Source organism: Grampus griseus, assembly GCF_964374135.1.
Source record: "Grampus griseus genome assembly, chromosome: 14".
NCBI lineage: Eukaryota > Metazoa > Chordata > Mammalia > Artiodactyla > Delphinidae > Grampus > Grampus griseus.
In genome coordinates this window covers 6,000,165-6,010,049 of record NC_139008.1, presented here as the reverse complement: position 1 = coordinate 6,010,049, position 9,885 = coordinate 6,000,165, and the positions used below count along the sequence as shown (strand labels likewise).

Below are 9,885 nucleotides of genomic sequence, written 5' to 3'. Positions count from 1 at the left end.
TCGGCTGGCTGAGTGGGGACGGGGTCGGAGGGGAACTGGCCGGGCGGAAGAAGTCGAGCCCGAAGTATTTCCGGTTCCGGTGTCAGTTAGAGGCGCCGCCGCTGCAGCCGCCGGAGCCGCGATGCCTAAAGGAGGTGAGGGGCGGGCGCGTGTGGCCCGCGGGCCTCGAGGAGCAGCCCGAGTCCAGCTCCTGTTGTCCACTCAGCCCGCGGGCGCCTCGGAGGGCGGCACAGAGGGAGGACGTCTGCTCGGGCTGAGGGCCAGGCCTGGGCCTCGAAGCCCAATTGTCCCGCTGGGGAAACTGAAGAGCGTGGTGGCCTCGAGCCACTCCCTCGGGGGTCTGAGGAGACTCGGAGGCTCTGGGTCCTTGGCGATCCGGAAGGCCTATCTAGGGCGCCCTTCTCCCGGCCTGGGGGCTCTGAAGTTTCCTCCCACTTTCAGGCTCGCCGGGGACTGAGTCACCGCATTCGCGCGCCAGTGCCGGACCCGCCTGCCTCGCGCGTAAAACGTGCGTCCTCCTGGGTTCTGGGCGAGCCAGGCCTGCCTCTTGCGACCTAACTTGATGCTCTTCAGCCTGGCCGACCTAGTTTTGACTGCCCTATTCGAGCGGCTCGATGTGTGCCTTTCAGCCAGTCGCTTAACCTCCCCGAGTCTTAATTTTCTCACTTGCAGGTGGGGTTGTGATTGTACTAATAGATGCTTTGAGCCAAGGTTGGAGGTTACAATTAGAAAATCCTAAATATGGATTCTTGTTTAAACGACTTGGCTTTTTGGCTTGTGAAAGCTTTATGGGCAGATAAGGTTTACATTTCTTGCTTGTGTTAATTTGCTTGAAAAGTAAAAGAGAACATGAAGGGACTTCCCTGGGTCCAGTGGCTGAGACTCTGCGCTCCCAATGCAGGGGGTCGGTTCAATCCCTGGTCAGGGAACTAGATCCCACATGCCGAAACTAAAGGCCCAGCGCGGCCAAATAAATAAATATTTTAAAAAGGGAGAGAGAGAGAGAGAGAACATGAAGATGTAAGTAACAGTATAAAATTCTCCAAGAGCCAAGGACCAACTCTTGTTTCTGTTATGAAACCTGTGAAGCTTTTTTTAAAATTTATTTTTGGCTCTGTTGGGTCTTCGTTGCTGCGCGCGGGCTTTCTCTAGTCTCAGCGAGCGGGGGCTACTCTTCGTTGCGGTGCACGGGCTTCTCATTGCAGTGGCTTCTCTTGTTGCGGAGCACGGGCTCTAGGCACGCGGGCTTCAGTAGTTGTAGCACACAGGCTCAGTAATTGTGGTGCACGGGCTTAATTGCTCCGCAGAATGTGAGATCTTCCTGGACCAGGGCTCGAACCCGTGTGCCCTGCATTGGCAGGCGGATTCTTAACCACTGCGCCACCAGGGAAGCCCCCTGTGAAGCATTTTTAAAGGCATGGAAAGCTTCTGATAAGAGTTACTGTAGACCAAGCTAAGATCATTATCGCATAGCCAAGCGTGGGGGATGAGAACCTATAGTAGTCAATTTTGAGTTGTTCCTGTTACTTAGAGTGTTAAGAGGGCAAGAAAAGATGTTGACTTTTTGGATGGCAAACTTGATCTCTCACAGTAGGACTTTGATGAACATAGACTGAGACACCCCTGGGAACCCTGGGTAGTCATTAAAAATGAGTGGTGTGGTCTGCAGCAGCCCAGTTATGGCTCTGCAGCTGCTGTTTAGGAAATCATGGGACGCCAGTATCTCTGCTACTGGCTCTGGAGTCCAGAGCAGCTCTGGCTGCCTAATTACAGATTCTCTGCTCTCAGTGAGAGAGTCACGAAATACCTGGTGGGCTGCAGCTTCCAGGAGAGGTGGAAATGGATCCAGGCCACAGCCACCCCAGCGTTCTCCAGGACCAGCTGAGGGGGTGCCACCCTTCTGTAAAACTGGCTGATGGCTTTAGCAGGGGTCAGTCTAGTGTCTTGGCTCAAGAGGGTCAGACTGTAAAACTGATTATCTGTGATGAACTTTAATTGCTAGTCACATTTTTTACTCTTAGAAGGTAGTCAGTTTTATTTTCAACTTTAGATAACTTTGTTTGCCAGTTGTGTTTCTTAGTCCAAGCACGAGAAATTTTTCCTTTCTAGGTTTTAAGTTTTCTCTTTCTACCATACATATGACTTAGGTGAACGTGAAGTATCTTATTATATTCCCTGACACCTGTAGTAAATCGCCGATGTGACCAGTGGCTTTGTTTTTTTTCCACACCAGGTGCTATATTAGAAGAGTACCAGTCATAGCAGACATTTTTGTGGTGCTTGTCTAGTGCCGGGCACTGTGCCAACATCTTTACATATGTTAACAAATCCATCTTCACAACAACCCTATGTGGTAGGGACACAGATGAAGAAGCTGAGACTCTGAGAGGTTAAGTACCTGCCCGAAGTCACAGAGCTATTAAGTGGTAGAGCTGAGATTTGAACTCAAGGATTGGACCCCAACATTTGTGCTCTTCCCCACTCTGCTTTACTCTCAAGTCTCCTTTGTCTATAAAGTGGGACCAGCCGTGATTGTGTGCCATAGGTTTAATCTGGGGATGAAATGAGCCCATAGCTATGACAGAACATTGCAAGTAAAGAGCACTGTTGTGACAGCAGGGGCGAGTGTTACATGTTCTTCATGATTTCATCTGAGTCCACTGTGTTTGGATAAAGGGACCAGGGGATTTAAGCCAGTCACTCCATGTGGTGCACCCTCCCCCAGATCCTCCCCTCAGGTCTTATTTGTGGGAGCCTACATCCAGTACATGGTTTGGTACTGCATCAGGTGATTGTGTGTTTCCTTTTTTGTCCCTTTGAACACATAAGGGTACAGGTTTGGGTGGTGCTTGGTGAGGGGTACCTGAGGTTTGCAGCCTCTGCTGAGAGCACCTCAAGCAGCACACAGCCTGGGGCCCAGGGCAATCAAGGAAGCTGCTTCCCTCCCACCTTCTTAAACTGCCAATCCTTGTGCAGGGAGAAAGGGAGGCCACAAAGGCCGGGCAAGGCAGTACACGAGCCCCGAGGAGATCGACGCACAGCTCCAGGCTGAAAAGCAGAAGGCCAGGGTGAGTACGTGCCTGTCCAGGCCACTCCAGTAGCCCAGGGCGGCACCCTGCGCTTTTGGCACCCGGAGAGGCCAGGCAAGGACCACCCATTCTCAAGAAGCAGCTAACACCTGAGGTTCGATTGGAGGGGACAGGCAGCAGGTAGCAGATGGGAGTCCCAGAGCAACCGCTGAGAGTCAGGAGGAGAGCCAGCCTCTGACTGGATCAGTTAGAACTTTGTCCACTCAGCAGCGAGTGCCTTGGTGGGTCTCTGTTTGTGGTCCTGTGTTCCTGCTCCTGTTCCTCTCTCCCTCGCCCAGCTCTGCCCGTCTGCAGCTCGGGCTCTCGGCACCCCTACTTGTGTGCTCCAGCCATGCAGGACTGCTGCCAGCCCTGCTGTGACATGATGCCCCTGCCTTCCCACACCCCCAGCAGGCAGAGTGCCATTCGTTCCTTCAGACCTTGCTCAGCATCCCCTCCTCCGTGACTCCCACCCTTCCCCCTCCGGTCGAAGCTTAGGCGGTCCCTCTATTCTGTTCCCCCAGTCCCTTTTCCAGCCCACTGTCAGGAAACAGAACATGTTTCCATTGTTGGTGTCCATGTCCCTACCACACCATTAGATCCTCACCTGGCTAAGGGCCAAAGGGAGCACAGTCAGGCTGGATGAGGGGCACGGCTGTGAAGTGTCAGGGAGACTGACACTTCATGCCCATCAGAGGGGCGTGGGGTGGCGTGGGGTGGTGGGGAGGGCCTGGTGGAGGAACCAGAGGCTGACCAGGACCTTGGAGAGTGTGTGGGCAGGTGCTAAGGGGCAAAGGTCATATGGTTTTTGTAAGGGATGTTTTTGGCTGGGAGGCAAGAAAGGTAGAGGGAAGCGTCCTGTCGGCGTGTTGTCATGGGAAGCTGGCACAGCCGGGCCTCTGTGTGGGCAGGTTGGAGTGGCTGGCCCGCCACTGACGGAGAGTGGAAAGCAGGGGGCCTTGCCCAGGACAGCAAGGACAGTTTGGCAGCTCCACGTGGCAGCAGGGAGAGCGGGAGGGAAGCTGAGCAGGCCTGTGCTTTCCAGCCCCACAGCCACGTCCTTTGGACCCTAGGAGACGAGCTGCTCACCCTGGTTGTCTGAGGTACCTGGGCTGAGAAGAGGAGCAGGGCCTTTTATGGCTGTACGAGGTGGTGGTTGGACTGGAATTGGCTTCCAGGCTGTGGAGCCTAGTGGAGAGGCTGCCTCTGACACAGGTCCCCCACTGGAGGCCAGCATGGCAGAGTGGGGCTCTAATCATACTTGGCCGCAGCCTTCTGGGGGCCTGATTTCTCAAGGTCCACAGTCTGGGGGTGGTGGCGGCTGGATCACAGTCTTGGGGGTTTGTTTTGCATTTTTGATACCTCACGTTGTCCATTTCTGAAACAGGAAGAAGAGGAACAAGGAGAAGAAGGTGGAGATGGGGCTGCAGGTGACCCCAAAAAGGAGAAAAAATCCCTAGACTCAGATGAGAGCGAGGATGAAGAAGATGATTACCAGGTACTGAGTCTGAGGGGGGCCTGGGACCTAGACTCATCCATTCAGCAAACATTACCCATCCCAGTAGTACAGGCAGAGTCCTTGCTCTTAAGGGTTTACATTGTAATAGGGAGGTACAGACGATAAGGAATGAATGAACAGTATGATTTCAAGCAGCCAGAAGTATTATGAATAAGACAGACCGTGATCGAGGGTACTTGGAGTAGTGTGTGCTGAGGTGACTTTTAAACTGAGATCTGAAAAGCAAGGTGGAGCCAGCTGTGTGAAAACTGTTGTTCAGAGTAGTCGAGGCAGCCAGGTTAGCAAGGGCAAAGGCCCTGGGAACAACCTGGGCAAGTTCAAGGAACAGAGAGGCTAGTGGGGCTGTGACTTGGTTGGTACAAAGTGGAGTGGTGAGGAATGAAGGAGGAAAGGTTGGCAAGGGCAGCTCCTGTGCAGCTGTTGAAGGGTTTTGGTTTCATTGTGGTAGGTAGTGGGCAGCTGGCAGAGGCCTTGAAGTAGGAGACAGAGATGACCAGATTTGCTTTTTTTTTTTTTCCCGGTACGCGGGCCTTTCACTGTTGTGGCATCTCCTGTTGCGGAGCACAGGCTCCGGATGCGCAGGCTCAGCGGCCATGGCTCACGGGCCCAGCCGCTCCGCAGCATGTGGGATCTTCCCGGACCGGGGCACGAGCCCGTGTCCCCTGCATCGGCAGGCGGACTCTCAACCACTGCGCCACCAGGGAAGCCCGCTTTTTTCTTTTTTTAATAGATTTTATTTATTTATTTATTTTTGGCCATGTTGGGTCTTCGTTGCTACATGTGGGCTTCTCTAGTTGCGGCGAGCGGGGGCTACTGTTCGTTGCGGTGTGCGGGCTTTTCATTGCGGTGGCTTCTCTTGTTGCGGAGCATGGGCTCTAGGTGCACGGGCTCCAGTAGTTGCAGCACGCAGGCTCAGTAGTTGTGGCTCACAGGCTCTAGAGCACAGGCTCAGTAGTTGTGGCGCACGGGCTTAGTTGCTCTGCGGCATGTGGGATCTTCCCAGACCAGGGCTCGAACCCCTGTCCCCTGCATTGGCAGGCGGATGCTTAACCACTGCGCCACCAGGGAAGCCCCCAGATTTGCTTTTAAAAGATTGTTTTGGCTCCTCTGCCGAGAGTGAGTTGTAAGGTGTTGAGGGTGGAAGCCGGGAGATGGCAGCAGGTATCCAGATGAGAAATTGTGGCTGCGTTAGGCTGGTGGCAATGGCAGTGGAGAGGAGTGGGCAGATTCAAGCCATGTCTTAGAGGTAGACTCATTGGGGTTTGCTGAGGGAAAGAAAAACGAGGTTGTCCTTAGGATTGGGAGGAACGGGGTGGGTGAGGGCTGAGTCTCCAGTTCTGTTTCAGACAAGTTAAATTTGTGATGTCAGGTATCTGGGTGGAGGTGTAAATGTGTAGCCGATTGGGTAGAGGTGCCTGGAGCTCCGTGCAGTGCTCAGATTAACTGGCGTTTGGAAGCTGTCTCCCTGGTCTTTTAAAGAGAAAAGCTGGGTTGACAGGGCCTGAAACTTTGATCGAACCTGTTACGTCTAGCACTTGTGCTCTCACTTCTTTCTGAACTTCCCCAGGGCAGGTGGGAGGTGCGAGCTCCAGGTTCTTGTGCCGCCTCCCCAAACCTGTAGACTGTGTGACTCGTTCCCAAGTCCCATTTCCCCGCCGTCACCCGGATGGCTAGGGATTGGCCCACCCTGCTGTGGGGATCCAGCATGGCTTGTTGCAGTCAGGCATGGCGTTCCATGGAAAACTGCTTTCAGAGGCTGAGCTCGAAGTGAGGGAGTAACTCTCTGTGCTGAGAGCTTGTGAGTTGGCCTCTGCCGCCTGTGAAACTAGGATAACGATCCCTGGTGGCCGGGACTAGGCACAGGATGGGCTCTGGTCACCCGTACTCGCTCTCCCTGCATCTCCCCAGGTGGTGAAGACACCCAAGCACTGTTCCCACCGTGAGGCTGGGCCAGGAGTCACGTGGCCTGGGGGTGGAGCGGGAGTTTGTCCTAGTCCAGGAGGATGTGGAGATGGGGAGTGGCCTTCAGGGGCTCTGCAGGCCAAACTTCTCTGACAGCCGGCTTCTTGTCCTATCTTAGCAAAAGCGCAAAGGTGTAGAAGGGCTCATTGACATTGAGAACCCCAACCGGGTGGCACAGACAACCAAAAAGGTCACACAGCTGGACCTGGATGGGCCCAAGGAACTTTCAAGGAGAGAAAGGTAACCTCTGCTTCTGAGCCTTGTGACTTGGGCCCGGGGCTGAGGCCCCCAGCTCCTCTGCCCTTGCTTCCTGGGCTCTTGAGGTCCCCAGTGGCTGGTGGGCGCTCTGGCTCCGGTATTTATTTCTCTGTCATCTCATTCTCCCAAAGGCCCTATAGAAGCTTCTCCCCCACAAAACAAAGCAGAAAACAGAATTTTTTCCCCCAGTGGAAGCATAGCAGGAAAAACAGAAATTATGCTGTAGCCCCTTCCTCCAGGGCACCCCACTCCAGGGATACCTCCCTTATCCAGCCTGATCTGACCCTTCTTGGCCTGCATCCATCCCTGATGTTGTGGCCATAGGGATTGGGAGGGGACTGGGGACCCGTGCCGTCCAGCACTGTGCAGGGAGGTCCACCAGCTGCCCCAGTCCTCTCTGAGTCCCAGGTGAAAATGGAGCTGCAGAGAGCTCGCTCACAGGCTGTGCAAGGATCACACCAAGTGCTACAGTGCCCTGCACACAGCTGGTCTTTAACAAGTTGTTCCCTGACTTTTCATGGCCACCAGGTGACCAAGGGCCTTATAGGAGGTTGAAAGCTACTAGGAAAAGCCACCCTGATTTCTCTCCTGACTGGGTTGCTTGATTTAAATCCACCTTGCTGTGCTGACTCTGTGACAGCTGAGGGGGGTCTCTGAAAACCCCGTGGGGAAGGCCCACAAGCTTGGGGTGTGATTGGAGGCTGCTGAAGAGTCTCCCCTTCCAGCAGCTTCTTTCTCACCAGTGAAACCCCCTCTGAGGTTGCAGAGTGACAGCCACTGCTGGCTTGTTTGCTGAGTGTCATCAAGGAGGGGGCACATGGAGCTAGGGCCCAGGCCTGAGTGCTTGGGCTTTATTCTGGCTCCCGCATCCAGCTCAGCTGCTAATGGTGGGGAAGATGGCCCCTGTGACACCATTTTACCCAAACAGAGAAGAAATCGAGAAGCAGAAGGCAAAAGAGCGTTACATGAAAATGCATTTAGCGGGGAAGACGGAGCAAGCCAAGGCTGACCTTGCCCGGCTGGCGATCATCCGGAAACAGCGGGAGGAGGCTGCCAGGAAGAAAGAAGAAGAGAGGAAAGGTAAGTCTTGAGCCGCTGGTGTGGCAGCCTGACTGGTTCTGGACAGGCCACCAAGCCCTGCACTTCAGTGTCCTTGTCATGAAGTGGTATGAGGTCAGACTGTTCGGTAGAGGCCTACCGTGTGTGGGGGGAGGGCGGTGTGGGTGTATGTGCACGTGCGTGCCTGTCTGCCTGCCTTTCTCACTGTCAGATGGAGGGGGGTGTTCCTGCCCGCCACCTCCCAGGATGCTAGGAGAGTCCAGCAGCAGCGGAGTCAGATGTGAGTTTGAATCTCAGCAGAGCACTGTCCACAGCATCTGAGGGAGGCCTCAGGATGCACCTACCTTAGAGGCTAGAAGGTTCCCCTAAGGTCTCTGGTGTCTTGTGTAGCCTGGAGAGCTGCCTGGGGTAGCTCTTCATATGTCAGCATTTCATATTTCAGCTGGATGTCACAGATGATATCTGGCCCAGGTGTCCCTCTTCCCCCCTGCCTTCCTTCCAGTAGGGCCAAAGGTGGTAGGGATTCTTCCAGGCCAGGTTGGCTGTGGGGAACCGGTCTGCTTTAAAGGAGCATTTGACTCATGACCTTCTGGCCTCATGCACTCCTCTCTCCATCTGTGGGGGGCCATGAGTGTGTTGGGATCTTGCTGTCCTGCTTTCTAGGCCTAGAGATGGGAAATCAGTTGCCCTAGGGCATTGTCACCACGTTGGAGATACCCAGTAATCTCAACTTCCCACTAGTAGCTCCTTTCACAGACCTCAAGCAGCAAAGGACCTCATGTGTAACTATTTGAACGTTGCTGATTGCAGGCTTCAGAATCCACGGGGAGAGGTTGGAATTACAGGGCTCTGCCTGGGGGGTGGGCTAAGAAGAGTTTCCATTTGCTCAGTAGATTGTGTGTTGGTGGGCTTTTGTGGAGGGGGCAGCCACCCAGACTCCACGAGAATGTCTGGACACGTGGGTCCGGTGGCTTCCAGGGGAGGGCGTCAGTCCGGGCCCTTCTCTTTGGGTCGCTTCCTCATCTGCCAGCTGAACCAGTTGCACAAAATGTTGTCTGAGGCCTTTCAGACCTACAGTTGTATTATGGTTCGGGGGTGTGCGGGCTGTGTATGTGGAGGGGTGGTGTTGTCTTGTAACTCCTTCCCTTCCTGCTCCTCAGCAAAAGATGATGCAGCTTTGTCAGGAAAACGAATGCAGTCGCTCTCCCTGAATAAGTAGCACGGCCTGTGGGAGGAGATAGCAGGGAACTGGGCCGTGCTGCCAGGACCTCTGCCGTGTCTCACCCACCCTGTGCCCCGGCGCCACTGCAGCAGCCCCTCGCGGCGAGGAGCCCCCCACGGCTCCTCTTCATCTTGGCACAGAAATCGTTTGGGGGGATGGTGGGTGGGGGGAGGGGCAGCTGCTATCTTTGAGACAGAAAGATGCAGGACAGCATTTCATATGTAACCATTTGAATGTTTTGGCTGTTTTTAGAATTCAGAACCCTTGTGGGGGGGGTGCCTGGGAGGTGGGGTAAGAAGAGCTTCCGTTTGTCTGGTCGATTGCGGGGCAGGGGGCGGTTGAGCCGCAGTAGCTGCTGACAAGTTTGTGATGGACGGCCCCCTGTCTGTGTTGCCCCGGCGCCCAACTGGGGGGCTGTCGCCTGGGAGCCAGGGCCCTGGGTCTCTGAGGGTCATGGCTCATCCCCAGCCAGTCCCCTCTGACTGAGGCTTCACTCCTGACCTTCCCACCCTACTCCCTACCCCCGACTGACTCTGGCCAGGGCCCGGGCCCATTCTTAACCCTGCCCATGGATCATTTCAAGAAACCTGTTTACTGTGTAGCCCCCAGGCAAAACATGCTCCACAAGTCCAACTTGTATATTTGGCAAATTAAACTTGACATTATCGTAATTCTGGTTCTGTGATCTGTCTCTGGGCCCCCATGCCTGGGCTGTTTTCACCCAGCAGGACAAGGTGTCACTCTCAGGCAGGCCCACCCCAGGGTTCGGGTGGCACCAATCCGGGTACAGGGACTGG

The 9,885-nt window shown here is 54.7% G+C and overlaps 1 protein-coding gene across 1 annotated transcript; it reads left to right on the top strand.

Annotated features, from left to right (window-relative positions):
- Positions 1-22: 22 nt before the first annotated feature.
- PDAP1 (PDGFA associated protein 1) lies at positions 23-9,745 on the top strand. The gene is made up of 6 exons (XM_082670261.1): positions 23-134; positions 2,977-3,068; positions 4,456-4,566; positions 6,668-6,789; positions 7,736-7,887; positions 9,027-9,745. The coding sequence occupies exons 1-6, from the start codon at positions 122-124 to the stop codon at positions 9,083-9,085; spliced, it is 549 nt and encodes a 182-aa protein (XP_082526387.1). The 5' UTR covers positions 23-121; the 3' UTR covers positions 9,086-9,745.
- The last annotated feature ends 140 nt before the right edge of the window (positions 9,746-9,885 follow it).

What these genes read in the sequence shown, in the direction of transcription:
- PDAP1 (XM_082670261.1), top strand. An exon ending in ATGAAGAAGATGATTACCAG is followed by an intron (nt 4,567 to 6,667) that starts GTACTGAGTCTG and finishes GTCCTATCTTAG; the next exon opens with CAAAAGCGCAAAGGTGTAGA. An exon ending in GAAAGAAGAAGAGAGGAAAG is followed by an intron (nt 7,888 to 9,026) that starts GTAAGTCTTGAG and finishes CCTGCTCCTCAG; the next exon opens with CAAAAGATGATGCAGCTTTG.